Here is a 17,884-nt window from a genome sequence, read left to right on the forward strand (position 1 = left end):
GTCAGAAAATTCTACCTCAAAAACTAGCTGAGTAACCCTGCCTTACTCAAAGGGTTCCCCGAAGGGAAATAAATCTTTCCTTATTCTTCTTTGTATGACCCACATTCTGCAAATCCCTCTAAGGTCTGATCCTGCGCGCACACCGGCACAAGAGTAACCTCGTCTACATTTGGACTCGCGTCGGACCTGCTTCCCTCTGTGACATCAAGCAGAAGTTAATGGTGTTACATTGCTGTGAAAGCTGAAGAGAGAATGAAGCTGGGGGGGGGGGAACTGACTCCCTGAGTTAAAACGATTTCGAGGCCCGAGCACTTTCACCCCCTGATCGCTACATGCTGGAGCCTCTCTTGTGTCCCTGGGAGCTTTGTCTTGGAGTCACCTGAGCAAACCCGACTTCAGGGCCATGCCCAGTGCTGGCTGGGGCAGGCAGGGGTGCCAGAGCCGACAGCCCAGCTGCTCCGGGAAGTCACAAGTCCCCTCGCTGCCCGCCTTGTCCCAGCTCACGTCTGTGATTACGGAAAGAGACCCGACGCCCGTCCCCGTTCGTACGCCGTGTGAGCCATCCCTAAACCAAAGCCCAAAGCCACCCCGCTCTCCCCGCGCCCTGGGGGTGCCCGGGGCCGGGCTGTGTCCCCGGGGGGCCGGGCAGTGCCCCGCTGCGGGGCGGCTGTCGTGTACCGGGCCGCCTGGCAGAGGGTGCTGCAGGGACGGCAGGCACCGGCCGGGCGGGCTGCGCGGGGACACGCACACGCGCACACACGGACACGCACGGACACGGACACGCACACAGACGGACACGCACACACACACACACACACACACACACACACACGAACACGCCCGCACCGGCTCCTGGAGGAGATGATGCGGCTGGAAAACAACGCCTGCATCTGAGCGCAACTAGGACCAGCCCAGCCGACGAGGAGGTGCGGAACCGACCCATTCTCCTCCTCCTCCTCCCCCCCCCCCCCCCCCCCCCCAAAAAAAACCAAACCAAAACCAACAACAACAAAAAACCACCACCAAAAAAAAAAAGCACGTATAAAGAACAGGAAGAAGATCACATGTTATAATAATCCCCTTTGCAGCCAGACAGGACCAGAGAGGAGAACAGTTAGGACCGAGAGATGTGCTAGAGGCTGAAAGGGAGGCAGAGACAAAACTTGAAGACAACTAACCAGCCCTCGGGGGGGGGGGAGGAACCCCCCAGCCCTAAGCCTAGCTGGAAGGATCCTCCAGCCTCCCCCCCTCCCGCTTTTCCCCCTCTCGCCTGGGCGCTGGGCATTGCACCTCCGCCCCGGGAGAGCAGCCCCCTGCCCGAGCCTGCCCTCCTGCCCCTCCCCGTGAACCGCAGCCCCTAAATCGCAGCCAGAAGCTGCGGTCCAGCAGCAGAGGCGGCAAGGGATTTCCCAGGCACCGGCACCGGCGAGCTGGCGTTGGGTTTGTTTTTGACTCTTATCCCCCGGCGCTCGCTATGTGAAGCAAATCCCTCGGAGGTGGGGGAGAAGTGGCTTCCGTGACAGCGGAGGGAGGAGGGAAATACAAGCAAATAAACCAAACCAAAATAAAAAGAGAGAAGAGCCAAGAAAGCACTTGCTTCTCATCATCTCTCGGGGAGAAAAGCCAACTCTGTTCTTCTTATGACCCTCTGCTGCAGGGAGCAAAGGGAAAGAAGGTACTGGGGTAGACCTCCTAACAAAGCAGGGTTCACGCTGCCCGCACCCCATCGCCACCCCAGTTAGCAGCAGGCTGCGGGAGGTGCGGGGGGCTAGGGAAGGTTGCCGGGGGAACCCAGGCAAAGCCAAACCGAAGCCGCACCAAAAGCAAGGAGCAGAAATGAAAGTTTCGAAATAGCATCCAAACAACCGCGAAGGACCGGACCGAACAGAGCTCTCCGCGTCGCATCAGCCCTCGATGGTGCATTCGAGGGGCTGCATCAGGGATGTGAAGGTCCCCAGCCCGCTGCATGGAGAGGGGTAAAGACACAGAAAAGCCTTGTTATTTATTTATTTATTGGAAGCAATGTATGGGTGACACCCAGAAGGCATCCGAGCCCTGAAAAAAAACCAAACACCTCTGCACCCGAACGAGAACAAGAAGAATGAGACAGCAGCCTTGACCCCTACACTGAGAGGAAGGTGAGCAGAAAGAAAGAAAGAAAACACAGAAAAGCCATGCAAGCACCAAACCTGTAGATTACTGCAGCTCTTTTTTGCTTCACTGAGGACAGATATTTTACTGACAGCCATGCAGCATAAAGGCATCATGCTGATTGTGTTCTTGGAATATCTTATTTCTGGCCATGGGGAAGCAGGTAAGCAAAATAAATCAATATTGCCATTCCAAAACAATTTGTCCTAAGTTTAGCAAGGGGAAAGGAAATAGAAATGAGATCTGTTTGTTAAAAAAATTTATGTCAACATCTTTATTTTAGATTGGATTTTTACAAAGAATCTGGGTTAGTCAATATATACAAATGCTTCTTATTCCCTGCAATACACAGCTTTATAGCTCAGTCTTCTCCCAAAGACTTATAACAGGATGTACAGTTTCATACATCCTTAAAAGAAAAAAAGTGTATTATTTTTATGAACGAAGGAAAAGTAAGAAAGAAAGAGGTAGATGGATTGAGATATGCTGGATATTTGTTTTGAGGATGAAACACTGCCTTCCTAGGCAGGACAAGAGTGAAATGACAACATCCTTGGACAGCATCACTGTAGGAATCTGAATTATTCTCTCTTAACTTAATTTTGCATTGTTAAAAGTCAGAGACACTGTTTAGGAATTACTATTTATCCAAGACAGTCCATTGTTAACATGCAGTGGACAAGATTAAAATAGCGTTAGAGAAAAAATGGATTAGGACAGAAAGAGAAGTTGATTAGTTGTGTGTGTGTATGTGGGTGTACAAATATGCATATATACGAATGATACAGCTGTAATGGTATTTACATAGGGTCCTAAAAATACCTGGATTATGATGCAGACAAATTCCTTAAGGGAAAAGAAGGAAAGCATTAGATTTTTTTCTTCCTGCTCTGGTTTAATATATCTTTAGGTTTAAAAGGGACGAATTACAAAGATCAAGTTATTTTATTAGAAAAATAAAAATAATTATTGATAAAACAACAATACATCCTTGGTGACTTTTCCATTGAGATACTGGCTTGGGATCTCTCTTTCTGTACAGGAAAGCATATCAGTGGTTTAAATGTCACCTGTGTGCTCAGAGTATTAGGACAGGAACAACACTCTTCATGCAGTGATTTGAAAGCGATTGAAGTGTTCAGCTACCCTGCAAGCTCCAGTAAAGTCAAAGGCAGATCAGGTGGCTTCAGCTCAGATTATTCCCTAGCTAGAACCCTTTTGATAACGTAGACATCAGATTTCCATAACTGCAAGAGATATTTTCTTAAATACTGAAAACAGCTCATAAATTTACAATCCTGTCATATTATCCAGGGACTCATTTGGGAAAAAGGCTGTCTATCACAACATGACAGGGAATGAGTGGAGGAAGGACATGTACCTTAGTCCTCTTAGTGTCTTATCTTGGGCATTCACTAGTTTCACAGGCTAGGACGCTCCCTAAGGATATATATGTTGACACAGAGCACAGAAAGGTTACAGAGATATCTTGTAAAGTTGCTGATACTGTTGCAGAAAGCAGCCCGTTATAAACTAGCCTAAATTTGCTCTGCATCCAATTCACAAAGTCAAAATGAATCTTCAAGGAAATGCAGCCCACAGCTGACTGCTTGGAAAGTGAATTTGCCGGGAGGGAGTGTGTTCTGTGTGGAGCTAAACACACTCAGGATAATGGTGTAGGACGCAGTGAATAACAGCAAAATAATTGGATATTGAAGGTGATGACGCTAAGGATTCAATGTCACTTTAAATAAATCTACGCTGCTTGGTCAAAAGGTTGCACAAACCATCAGTGTGTGGAAGGACAAGGGTTACCTGTTCATTTCTTTTTCTTTTTTTTTTTTTTTTTAAGCAATACAAAAATCTTGAATTAACATTGAATCTTCATGGGTCCTGTTACAGGCAGGGTCAGTACTGCTCAGACTAAGGTTAGTTCGGACAATGCTTAGCCCATCTGTGTAAAATGATTTGGAAGTCTCAGCCTTTTCCTGAGCAGAGAGGTGTACAGGGAAGTATGTTTTTGACATGCTTTATTACCCTATACAGTAAACTCCCTTATCAGCCCTATTGAGCCCTCCTGGTCAGAAGTGAAACAAATTGATGGGGCAATTGTGTGGGGAGTACATGAAGTACAATATTTGCAGGGAGTACAATATTTGCCTTCTGCCATCTCTGTGTAGAGAAGACGGTCTGGGTTGTCAAGATTGGCTCCTTAGATCTTTAAATATAATGCCAGGGGAAAAGAAAAACCCACCTTAGTGGTCAGGCTGGAGGAGCCACCTAGGTTTTATACTGAGATGTGACACTTGGGTGATCCTTCCCCTAGTCTTATGCAGGTGGAGGGCGTTATTCCCCTCAAATAAACTCTGCATTGGTCCGAAAACTCCTGCAGATTGGGACAGTTGACGGGACTGACAACAGCTTGGGCTCTTGCTTCAGCCCCAGCCAGCCCCGGAGCTCCCCCGGGGAGCAGTGCCCGGGCCAGCTCTCCTCCCGATGGCAGCCCTCCAAAAGGGGGCGTGATGTGGTCAAAAATGGCCATTTCTAGCACCAAGCTTAAAATCAATTGCAGGACCTGATTATTAGCAGGGTTTGGTTTCCTCTGGTCTGGGGTTATTCAGCTCATCTGCAAAGGAAGCTGTAGGCGTTGGAGCTCACCGTTGCTCCCAAAGGGACGCGGGCAGGCGGACTGCAACTGGCCACAATGGAAGAGAGCCCAGACCTGGGATCTTATTCTTCTGTCTGTGCCTCAGGTCATGGAGGCAGCTTGATTTCGTAGCATATTCAGAACTTCATCTTTGGGGTATTTATGAAGGCTGGCTCATTAGCTCCAGTTATCAGGGCTATTTTAGTGCAGAAATACATCAGGCTACTCATAAATGAATGAAAACTTGCCAAACTTATTTGCATGTTGGCCCCAGACAAACCAAACGGTTGTATAGCACTTCTGTTGTAACCAGCATTAAGGGGTGAAGTTCTAGGTCTGATTAATAAAAACTTGAGCAACTCATGTCCCCAGGGTGGTTAGCTTTAAAAGAACATTTACAAGTTTTTGGTTATTAAGAAAAAAGTTAAATAGATACAGAACAAGTAAAATCCAGGTTGGATATACATGCTGAAACAGCTCCATCAAAAACATAGCAGAAGGTGCCCAAGGGTTTTAGTGTTTACATGTTGCTCAGAACTGTGAAATTTGCTCTCCTGTCTCACTGTAGGAGACTTGAAGATGCAAAATCATAGATTTGCATATGGAAAAGAAAAAAAATTCCAATTCAAATCGCTCAGAAAATATTAGGCATCTTTCCAGTCACATCAGCAGGCTTTGACGGAGTTGCCATATGACTTTTCTTCTGTTGGGTATCCAAAGGAGAGTGAAAAAAAAACCTAAAAAAAATTGAACCTGTTTTTAGTTAATGTCTACAATGTTCTGTTGCATTACAAGGCTCTGAGGTAAAAGATCTCTGTTTGAAATGGTGTCCCAGGAATATTGATAATATGACCTCCCTTGAACTGTGTGCTTCCCTAATCACCAGATAACACCATTGTTATAACATGTGCCGGGCATGTGTCATTGACCTGCCACTTTGTGCCACAGGTCTGAGGGACCAGAAAACAAACAAATAAATTAATCATACCATTTATGGATCCAATCCCTCCTCCATGGAGTAAAAGCTAATCAACTTCATAATAACATGCAGTGCTCATGCGCAATCAAACTGTTTATTTCTTTATGAATTATTCAATGAGTCCTCCTGGCAGTTGGGCTAAGTTGTTTGTTCGCCTGGCTGCTGTTTCTCTTCTGCAGCATTCCCCCCTCACTGTCCAGATTCAACGTTTCACGTTGTTTCCACAGAATCAGTGAGTGACAGACAGGCTGCACTATCCTTGTGGCCAAGCAATGTTCTGCCAATTGATTTCTTTAAATGCAAAGCTTTTAATCGACTGCAGATTTTGTTTTCCAATCTCTCTCCTTCTCTCAAACTCCCTTCTGCTAATTTGCACTTTGTTCTTCTCCCATTTTCCTAATGACACAGCAGTTCAGACAGGAACTGTTTATTGATGTTGCTGCATTAGCAGGCAGAGCAGATAAACCTTCTTGTGACTGTTGTTTGGGAGAACAACCATGTTTTACTTCCTTTTCCAGGTTCAGATAAAACCTGCTGAAAAACTCAATACAAGACTAATAGCCCATTTATCGGAAATACAAAAAGCAGCCATTCCCTTTAAAAAATGTTTCCTTTTTTACTTTCTCACATTCTTGTCTGCAAAGCTTCCCGTACATAAGTCCTTAAATTTAGAACTCCAGCATCCCATTTACTCTGTGAAAGCTTCAGTGCTGTGATCCATCAATAGAGATGGACTTTCTTTTAATTTACATGGTATATTTATCCATAATCCAATAGCATTTGTGACATGGACTCATTCTTACTCAAAACTAAGTAACTTGACTCTTAGTCAGAGCTAATGCTTGTTCAAAGCTCAGTTGTAAGACCAGTCCCACTTAAATTCTCTGGAGGCAAAGATGACACCTTTCTGCAGCACTGAGCAAAACCAGTTAATATCCAATCTACTTTCAACACAGAAATTGCTGTGCTTTCCTTATTTCCAGTAATTTGTACCAAAGAGCTTGGACACTAACATGAACCTATATGCCACTTGCAAAGACATTCTTGAGGAATGTAATTGTAGCTCGTTATATTTTTGCTGACCTGCAAGGATAGATTTATCTTTATTTCAAGAATTCTGTGTGACTCAATGAAAGTCACCCTCCTGAGCACACAAAAATTTGGAATTTCAGATGCTCTGCAAAAAGGAGGAAGCTCTAAACAACTTTTGTGGAAACCCAAGTCCTTTCTCAGGACGAAAAGACTCAGAGAAATTGCAAGGAATCTCCCAGATAAAATCTCTGCAGCTCCTGTAACTGTACCAGGCTCAGATGGAGTAAAAAGTTCATAACCAGAAAGAAAATAGATTGAAATCATCATCAAGCAGTCAGGATGATGTGAAAGCTTGGTGAAGGATCTCCAGTAGTGCTAAGAATCACCTGCTCAGTTGAAGTTGGGGAGCAATGAACAGAACTGATAGAGCCAAACATCCCCATCTTCTCTCTTTTCCTCTCCAGCTGACTTCTGCAACTCCTCCTCTCTCATGAAAACTCATCTCTGTGCTGGCACAGGGAGTGGTGGTGGGACTGAGGAGTCGCAGCTTTCATTCCTTTGACCCAGCGACCATTAGGTGCACATGTAATTCAGGCACTGCTGCCCTCTAAGCTCTGCCAGTCTCCTAGGACTTCACTGGGATACTAAAAAAAATCTTGGCCAGCCCATTCCAGCCGGTGGTGGAAGACAACCTCCACCAGGAGGAAACCTACTGTATCTCCAGACACCCCCTCTTTCCTTGAAGCTGCTGCTACAATGTCTGTAAGGCAAACACACAGTAAGTCCAAGTTCCTTTGAAGGTGGCTTCCACCTGTTTCTAAGAGTAGTCAAGAGCATTTTTGGAGGCTCTGCTTCCTTGCTATCTGAAGTTTAAGACTACCTTATGCTGTATGTAAGTTAAAATGGCACACACCATTGGTCAATAGGATTCAGTGGACACACACAGCAACTTCGTTTTGTGTCCTAATCCTGGGAAGCAAAAGGCAGGAGGTGTTTTCCAAAACAATGTCCATCTCTGACCTTTCTCTTCTGGCCTGTGCAGAAATGTTCACTAAGGAACTAAGGACAGAAGCAACTAGGAGGCAAAACTGTGCATGCCGGACACATTTCTTCACCTTAAACATTCCTTTTGGAATGAGGGACATCAGTTTCATCCAACTACATTACGATTTGGGTATTTTTATAAGGCTGACTTAGAGAGTCTTTTCTTTGACCTAATGTGATTTTAAAACTAGTTTTGCCTGAGGAAAGGCTGAATATAAGCCAAGTAGGGATTTAAAATTTGACCTAGAATGTTGAACTAATAGCTGACCTTTGAACTGCTCCTAGATTACCCAGGGTTTACGGTCATCCTATGTTTCATTGGAAGGGTCATTTCCTGTAGGACTTACATCTAGTGACTTTCATTGGAAGGGTCATTTCCTGTAGGACTTACATCTAGTCATCTGACTTGTGACCTCTTCGATTAGATTTATGACCTTGCAAGGTCAGTCTTTAACTCCTGGACTGTTAAGTTGCAAAGAGGACATTGTAAGTCATTAGAAAAGCAGTTTTCTCCAGTATGGTAACAAGGTTTTGGAATGACCTTTAATTCCAGTGTCACAAGACAATACTGATTTCCAAACAATATTAAGACTTTGTAGTTATCCCTACCTTTTCTTAATTTAGAAATAAGTAGATATATACACTGAAGATTTCAAAAATGTGCCAGTATTTGCAAACTTAGCAAACAGAATATAGTCACCTACCTCCATGTCAAGGTATTTAAACAAAAGAGAGACTTGATTTTCAGCTCTGTTAAGTACTAACAACTCCAGCTGATCTCAACAGGAGCAGTAGAAACTCAACAACCCTCAGAATTATGCCAGTAATGCATAACTATAGAAAGACATGCTTTCTTTATGTGTTTGTACGTGTAATTATTGTCTGTAATTTGTTGGGCAGGAATCATCTCTTTTCTTAACATATCTACAGTGTATTGTACAGTTTGACTTTGATTTCTGATAACAATGAAAATAAATGCATTGAATAGATTCAGTCCTCAGATACAGAGCTTTACTAGACTGAAAGTAAGAAAACACAAGATTTCTGTGGTGAAACACAAAATTCAATAGGCCAACGCAACTGCATTTTCAATAGAAATCAAAGTTAAGCACCATAAGCATGAGTTTTCTAAAGACCTCAGTTTCTGAGTTAGGCACCAAAACCAAGGACAAGATTTATTGAGAAACTCCCTCCAAACTTTGTGTGAAAAGATGAAGTAGCTCTCCATAGAAGGAGTCCTCTTGGATGTCAGTCCCCAGATGAGGACTCCAAACATTTGCATCGTCACCTGTGTTACAGCCTGAGAACTATTTGAGAAATTCTACTTAGTTGTGTTTCTTTTGCTTGTCTTTCAGATCCCATGAGGCTACAAGCCTTCCGCTGTAATGGCCGTTCTTGCAACCCTCCGGTGGGAAACCTTGCAACAGGGAGGACACCAGTCACTCTCACCACGTGTGGCCAGAACAGTACAGAATTGTACTGCTTCTACCCAGACCAGAATCTCCTCCATCAGGTCTCCCATGGCTGTGGGCAGCCTCGCTGCACCAAATGCAATGCCAACCAGCCTGATAACTCCCATCTCCCTGCTGACATGACAGACGATTTTTTTGCAAACCCCATCTCCTGGTGGCAGTCTGCCCAAGGAGTACACAGGGAAGAAATCAGACTGGACTTTGAAACAGAATTCTACCTGACTCATGTCATTGCTGTGTTCAAGTCACCTCGCCCAGCTGCGATGGTGTTGGAAAGATCCCAGGACTATGGGCAGACTTGGAGGCCCTACAAGTATTTCTCTGTCAACTGTACAGCAACTTTTGGGCTCCAGGATGATATTATTGAGGAAGGCTCCATGTGCACTTCCAGGTATTCTGATGCAGTGCCCTGCACCAGAGGAGAGGTAAGCAATAACTGAGGTTTGGAATAAGTATAATGTCAAACAGCTGAAGACTGGCTGAAAATCAGAGAGTATGTGCTCAAAGAGATACTGTGCATATAAATAAGAAGGGCAGCCCATCCCCAAAGGTTTCGTGTTAATAAAGGGGAAGAAGAACAGAAATTATATATCAATGAAAATGAATGAAAATGCTTTAACAAATTTCTTTCAGTAGAGTGGCACAGGATAGGATTAACATTGCCTAATTTTACATTGCAGATGCCAATAACTGAACTAGAATTCCAACAAAATAGACGTAGGGAAATACGCATTTGTAGACTCTGATTTATCCAAACTGTTTTCCTACTTTAGGATGACATGAAGTGCATGGTCTTTCTTTTTCTTCTCCATATAAAAAGTCCTAGCTGATTGGATGACTTTTAAATACATCCTTCCCCTAAGTTTAATGTAACTTTTCTTGCTGGGGGTGACAGTGCTGATTGTATCAAGCCATAGGCTCCAGAAATTAAACCATTTAGAAACAGGAAGTGGAAGTGAGCAGCCAGGTTTCAATAGTCAACACTGGGAAAAGGCCCTCCCTTGGTATGAATATTCTGATGTGCTATTAAATATATGCAGAAGGCTTTCCTTTAAAATAAATGTACAATTGCTCAGATAAATTCCTCTGACAAGAACATTAACAACTGCTTAGTGATCGGGTACTTAGTTTAGTTATAACCCTTTTCATTCATCAATCTTGAAACAGTTTAGATGGGAAAGATGGTAAGTATCATTGGTATCATTCTGTAGAGGAGACATAAAGGCACAAAGGGAGATTATGAGACATGCTATAGTCACAACAGAGGCTGGAGTCCTTTCGCTTCCTTCTCTCTTCCATAGAGAAGTCACAATCATCTTGGTTTCCCTGTCTGGAAGTGATCAGACAGGTTTGGCAGTAATACTTTGCTGCAAATTAAGCTCAGGTGTGAGGTGAATGGTCCAGATAGGTCCAGATAGGCTTAAAAAAACACAGTGGTTTCAGCAGTGCACTTCAAAATGCACTTGAGAAGAAAGAAACTAGTGTACTATACCTGAGACAGGGAAACAGCAGTAAGGAGAGAATGAGTTCATCTTTGTGCAACAGGCTGGGAAATATCTCTGCATGTTAGAAATATGGAGCAGATCATCTGACTACTAAACTGTCTTGTTCCTGAAGTAGTAATTCTGCCAGTCAGTTATCATGATACACTTAAGTCAAATACATCCAAATGTCTTCTGTAGGGATATTACAATTTGCCACGTCAATACAGAATCTAGGCAACTAATATAATTTTCCACTCTTGTGTGTGCCTTCCAATCAAAAATCTGGAAGTACTTTGCAAAATCCATTTAATGATCTTCAGTACACATATAAGGGTCCTGTTGCCGTTTCACAGATGGGAAAAGAGCAGCACAGAAAGGTGAAGTGTTTTGTGGTAAAACAGGACAATTCTGGTTGTGTAAGGAACAGAATACAGGATCTGAGGCAGATGCCTTGGCCTTAAATGCAAAACAACTCTTCCTTCTCTAGTACAGTATCCCCTGTTGCCCTGCACTATGTTGGCTTTTGTGCTTACTTAACCTTGGGGAATATCATTAAGACCATGTGTTGCTGCTACAACAAATCTGAGAAGTGGATGGCAGAAAATCAAATAATAAAACACTCATCCAACACAAGCCTTTGTGATTACAAGTGTCAAAATGATTCTGTCAACTTGGGCAGCAACTACACTGAAATGAATATGTGTATGCTTAATCAATCTACACTGTGGTAGTAGATGTTAGAAAACAATAGTAATAGTAAGAACAGTCATATATTTACAGGTCATACCCTTGCAGATCCCAAATACTTTCATGAACTGTTACATGAATTGAATACATACAGAGGTCACTTCCTCCGCAGGATGGAGAGCTGAAGCTTTAAAGCAGCACACAGGAATCTTTATGGCAACTTAACAGAGAACAAGACAAATACTGTTTCACAGCACATTAACCCAAAAGGATTCTGAAGTTCTGGACAGACTTTACAGAGACCTCTTAATCAATCCATGAAATGCCACTATGGCAAGGGTGCAAAAGCATCAGGCTTTTCAGGTCAGCAACATGACACAGCAGATTCTTTTGTGAATGAAAATAAAGGAAGGCAGAGTGTAGTTATTTAAAGTGATACCTGATCACATTTGCCTGAGTGACACTGCTACTCTTACTACAAGTCTCACAGGAGCTTTGCCTATGCATCTCAGAACTGCAATTTTACACTTTATTTTAAAGATGTCACAAATGTCACCAGGGCATCCCCTCAACCACTGACTCACAACTGACTTGGAAGGAAGCTGATTGAATCCCCACCACTACTTTCTGCTGATTGAATCCCCACCACTACTTTCTGCAGTGTTCTCTGCTTCTTTTTCACCTCCACTCTGACCTATCCAATTACTGATTCTGGCTAAGCCTTGGATTGCTGAGGAGCTCACATCACAAGCTGACATTTCTGAAATGATCAAAACCATTCCAACTTAAATGCTAATTAATGCTCTGAGATAAATGCCAGTTTTCTCTACTGAGGGGGTTGAAGTCATTTCCACTGCATGACACTCAGGATTTTCTCAGGCGTTGTCCTATTCACTTGAAGAAGAGATACAAATTCCTTTTTAACAGGGCACAAAAGGAATTAAAAAAAAGAGATGGCTTACTAGGAACACTTAGGCTTAAAACCCATGTGGGACACATCATGAAACAAGATTTCAGGTCAACTGGCTTCCAGAATTGAGAATGTAGGTGTGAAAGGAGAAGGTGGTAGAGCTGCAGTAATTTATATGCATCTATAAACTGAGATACATCTCCCTGAGTCAGCACACTGGTGGTCCTCTAAGACCACTGAAAGAGGTTTTACCTGGGAGCATGACAGGAAACTTGGCAGAAGAGAAACTTCTAGGAGACTAGAATGGAAGCAAAAGACATTTGGCTGAGTGATGTGACAATGTCACAACAGAACATAATGTATCATTAAGTTAAGATGTATCCCTTGTCTCTTGTAGATTATCCCTTATCTTTCACCTCTGACAGGGTCACACATCTCCATTCCGTCTCAGATAAGGTACAGCTGAGACAGAAGGTGTCACGCATTGGGGAACAAGTCCTGTAAAAATACAAGATTACTTCCTAATATCTCTCTTGCAGTTTTCTTTTACTCCAGCATTTACTAAATCCCTTACTCCTGTTCAGATCCAGAGTGCTTCTGCAGCTAGAATCTATCTATCAGAGATCCTAGGTCTCCCTGTCTTAATTCTTCTGGCAGTAAACTTGCTCTATTGATGATTTCTGGTCTAGGAGGCAGAGCAATTTATTCACTGCCAATTGCCTACACATCATTTGCGTCATGTGAAGCACCACGAAATCAACACCTAACTTTCTATGCTTATAAACACTTCTCAGTGAAAATCCTCCACTAGCATGTCTTAAGTCCTGACTGGCCTGTTAAGTACCCTGTGTTTTGGCTATTGACTTCTATCACTATAAGAAATTATTTATTAAATAGGAAACAAGTGCTTCTAATCTATATCCTATTCTTAGGGGAGAACATTCTTAACTATTCTTCAGGGAGAATAGTTACTGCTTATCTGCTTATAATCTTCAGTACGCCAACCTCCAACACAACATCATGAACTAAAAACAGACCCAGCCTTTTAAGGTCTGTTTATCTACTGTAAGTGCATCTACAGGCAATGCTTGCACGGAGTCTTATGCATCAACTGAGACCTTTTTTACCTACTTGTCTATCCATCTGTTTTTCTAATTTAAAAACACTGTACTATATAGTCATGGAGCCTAAAATGAGCCTTCAGGTCAGCTAATGTAAATCAAAAGTCTGGCCCAAATAAAAGGAGAAATTACCACAACGTTGCATGAGACATTAGTGTGACTTACAGTTCAAACATCATATGGGGGAAACAGGGACTGAAATGTTTCAACCTGCATCCTGACAGCACGTGCATTCAAGGATCTGAGAGATTAAGAGCACGTTTTTAATAAACTGGAATATCGGGAAATGAAAACAAATGTTCTCCTCCATCGAAGATGATGTTTGCATGAAAGGAAAACATTAGCATGCAAAGCGGGGTAGAACACTGACCTGCTTATAACCACGAGACCCAAAAGGAGACCCTTCCCCTATTGGGTCTAGCTAGTGGAAGGGAGTTTTGAATCAAAGGCTGGTTAATTTATGTGAGTGTCTGTGTGACAGATGACACCAATGAAGTGTGTTATAATAAACCCATTACTGGAATTCACTGGGGGCTGGAAGAATTGTGTATGCCTGAATTAAGTAACTGGTTTCTATGGCAACATGTTAAGTGTGCCTTGCACAGAAGACCTGTTCATTCTCCGTTTTGTATCCTGTGGTGACCTCTTTAGGGACAGAAGTCCCCAGCAGTGCCTTTTGTCAAAGATGAGTGGACTCGCTTTGTAGCTAAAAGACTTTTAATCACTCTTCTAAACACACTCCGTGAATGCCAGATCAAGACCTGTTGTGATGGGCTGCAGTTCTGTCTGCTTCAAAAGCCACCAGGTTGTTCAGACAGAAGCCACAGTCAACCTTACGGAAGGCCTTTTCTTCTGCACTGACACTGAAGACCTCTGCTGCCTTTCTCCATCTACAGGGACTCCCTGAGCAACAGTTATGGCAGAGGGGGACCACTTGCACACAGACACCAAACCAGGCCAGGGACGGGGCTCTGTGTGGAACGTATGTGATTCTGTTCCAAGGACCTACATTTTTTGCTGTTTTTTCTTAGGCTTTTCTCTTACTGTATTCATGCCAAACCTTTTGATAAACAAAGGAGGATCCCCTGCACACACACACCCCTCATTAAGTGGCAATATCAATAATTCAAGAGGTCACCACTAAGGCTTCAGTGACTTCTTAAAGGTCTGATCTCGTATGGCACTGGGGTCACTGAAAAGAAACATGCTCGGCACATCACAAGGTTGAATTCCTAGTAGCTAAGATGCAAGGGCAGGGTCTTGCACTGCAGCGAATTGTCCAACAGTCATCAGGACTGGCCTCTCAAAGTTGCTTGATGGTCAGGTTATTCCGACTTCTATCCGGAAAGGATTCCAGGAGGGATTAGTCACTAGTGAATGTAAGTGCCCAAATATTATGACTAGGGCCGTCTGTTCAGCGTTTCGTTTAACTTGAACTGTAGAGGAGATAGAATGCAGAGGCAATTTGAGAGGAAGCAGTTAACACCAGCAGTGTAAACAAGCAGATAGCACTGCCAGGCCCTGCTTCCCTGGAGGAAGAATTAGGGGGCTCAAGGATTTGTCTCTGAATGGAATTTGAACTGATGAGACCAGTCCAGCATTCCTGTCCCTGGCAAGTGAACTTCAGGAGGGCACCAAGTGTCCTACTCTAACCCGGTTTGTAATGAGCCCTTTCAGAGACATCTGAAACCTTATAAACCAGCCAGAAAGACACAGTAGATTTTTTTTGAGCATTGCTTCTGCATTTCCTGAACATACAAGGCAGCAGGTATCAAATGAATTTTTCTGCTCACCCTGTTTTATAAAACTTCAGTGGAGTTGCAGCCATAACTTTTTTTTCCAAGTCTCAACAGTGAAAAAATTCTTGTCTAAAATGCTATGAATCTTAGAGATTAATGTTTGTAATTTTCAAACTCCAGGCAAAAGAACACTTAACTGTTTGCTCCACAGTTGTCCACACATCGCCGTCAAGGTGAGACTACACACTTAGCTAAGTCTGTTCAAGTATAAGATTTCAGCCGAGACCTAGAGATATAAGTGGCTTCACTTATAAAAGAAGTGGAATGGATGCTCTCCCATGAGAATACAGCTTGGTTGACATTGGTTGGCACTGACGGTGATGGGTTGGTTTAACTTTCCCTGACAATTCAGCAGAGTGAAATGAGTCTCCTCATTCTCAAACCAGTTCCCAGTCAGGCTGTCTGCATCACAGAACATCTCGTGCCGCCCTTTGCCATTTCAGAGCAAGTATCATTCCTCATAACGAAAAAAGACGCTGCACTTTGTGGCAGCATGGAAGTGTTCTCACATCCCCACGTAAGGTGGTGCTATGTAGAATGGAAGGACTTTTGTCCATTCCCTGTATACAGACTGCAAGCTGAAGGGTTTTGTGCCTGATAGTCTAGATTTTGTACTCCAACTACATTACCTGGCTTGGTAGAAGATGCTGCTTCTCCCTGCAAACCTTGCCTTTCTACACAGACGTAGAGATTCACACCTGCGGATAACCTGAACCTACAGAATACATTTTGTTTGAGGAAGAGAAAAAGTCTGCATGGCTCTTCATATTTGTCTGCCTCTAACTTGAATTGTGCAGCCTTTCCCCATCATCATATTGGCAGCAATGCCTAAATATTAATATTAATGCCACACTGACTGGATTACTGGAATAACCTCAAAGCAAATGCAAATTGAAGTGACATTGACCCTTTCTGTTTTGAAAAACACAGAATGAATTCAAGATGCCACTGTCTTGGTAGTAGCTGAATTTACCCAGATCAGAGAAATTTAAAAAATCAAATGTACAATTATTTCTTTAACAAACTGTCATAACCTATAATGGCATCTAAGTTTTATTCTCTGGAAAGACAGAAAAGCAGTGGATCTTGACTAAAAAACACTATTCCATGAATCGTCAGAATGGGCCTTCTAATAGCTAAGAGAATAGTTAGACTTTCTTGTACACTGAACAGTATTTCAAAACAGGAAAAAGACTACTTCTTAGTAAAGATTACCACAAGACGGAAGAATTATAGTCAAGGGGCTCCATCAAATAATTCAGAGGATATTTGCCACTGGGTAGGAAAAATTCTGAGACAATTGTTTACTATTCCTTTAAGAACAAAATCAACTCACATGAAAATCTCTTAATGAAGAGGACTTAGGACTGATGAGAGTTTTTACTGCAGCTTCCTTCTGATGGGCCTAGTATAAGCACACAGACATTTCTGATCTCATTAACCTGATTGTGTGCAACATGATCAACATAGCTTAAGGATGATTTGTAATACCAAATTCTTGTTCTGCACAAGGATCTTCTTTTGTAGGAGGCCATGCATTGGCACTGCCCTCCATTTATGACTCATATTCCTTGACCTTAGGCTATGAGCTTGCAAGGGGGAACCTTTGTTGTGTCCACATCTTTTCTGACTAATCCTGGCTGGAAGATCAGGTTAAGAAAACAGAATTATCTGCATCAAGAATGGAGAAGTAAAACATATGGCAAGAAATCAAAAATCTGAGACACTGTCTCTGGAATGAAGATGATCTCTTGACTGGCGATAAAACATCACCCCCTGTGAAGCTGTGCCAACTTGTGCATAGGAAAACCAATCCTCTAACAGTGGCTACCTTTTTTAGCTAGGCACACTTACAGCATTCTCCAAATTTCCTTGCTCTTAGAAAGGTCAGGAGAGGACAGGGTAGTGACCATCTTTTTGAGGCGCAGCTGACTGACTTTTGAAAATGAGAATGACAAATATGCGCTTGATAGCAGATATGCAGATAAGCATGAATGTCCTACTCAGCATTCAGCTCCAGTGTCAGCTTCTGATTATAAGGGAAACTCAGGATCTAGGATGTATTTCCACCAAGGGTTGAGACTACAGAGGTGCTGAATACCCTCAACTTCCATCCAATTCAATGGAAGCGGAAAGATTTCTAGGGTGTCCCTTAGCAGACTTAATCACCATCAGATTTTCTTTTGCAGCTGTGCATAAGCTACTTTTATGAAAGCTGCACACTGATGTTTAGAGAAACGACTGGGAGATTTCAGAGCAGTCTGTTACAGCAAAAAAAAGAACGGAGCTTCCATGGAGCTTAATACCAGATAGACATTTAATTAGATGAGAAATAGCTTTACAGTAAACATCATGGGAAGCTCTTTTCAGAGCTTGCATCTTAATTATAAGAACACACTTCTTTTTCCTTACACTCTCTTCATGTCTTTTACATTAATATAATGGAAAACTGCAAATTTGCACAGCATCTCTGGGAAATGAAAAATGAACCATATTTCTGCCTTTCTGCAAAAGGCAGAAGTCAAATGTCTACCTGTATAGAAGGAATCTGCTGCATA

At 42.8% G+C, this 17,884-nt stretch overlaps 1 protein-coding gene across 1 annotated transcript in view; it reads left to right on the forward strand.

Annotated features, from left to right (window-relative positions):
- The first annotated feature begins 1,009 nt into the window (after window positions 1–1,009).
- Window positions 1,010–17,884, forward strand: part of LOC115333279 (netrin-4-like) — a 56,416-nt gene continuing 39,541 nt past the window's right edge. Inside the window, exons 1-2 of the mRNA XM_029996015.1 lie at window positions 1,010–2,314; window positions 9,209–9,750. Coding sequence (XP_029851875.1) covers window positions 2,248–2,314; window positions 9,209–9,750 — 609 coding nt within the window. The 5' untranslated portion in view covers window positions 1,010–2,247. The remainder of the gene's footprint in view (window positions 2,315–9,208; window positions 9,751–17,884) is intronic.

Source organism: Aquila chrysaetos, chromosome 20 (assembly GCF_900496995.4).
Source record: "Aquila chrysaetos chrysaetos chromosome 20, bAquChr1.4, whole genome shotgun sequence".
In the NCBI taxonomy this organism is placed as follows: domain Eukaryota; kingdom Metazoa; phylum Chordata; class Aves; order Accipitriformes; family Accipitridae; genus Aquila; species Aquila chrysaetos.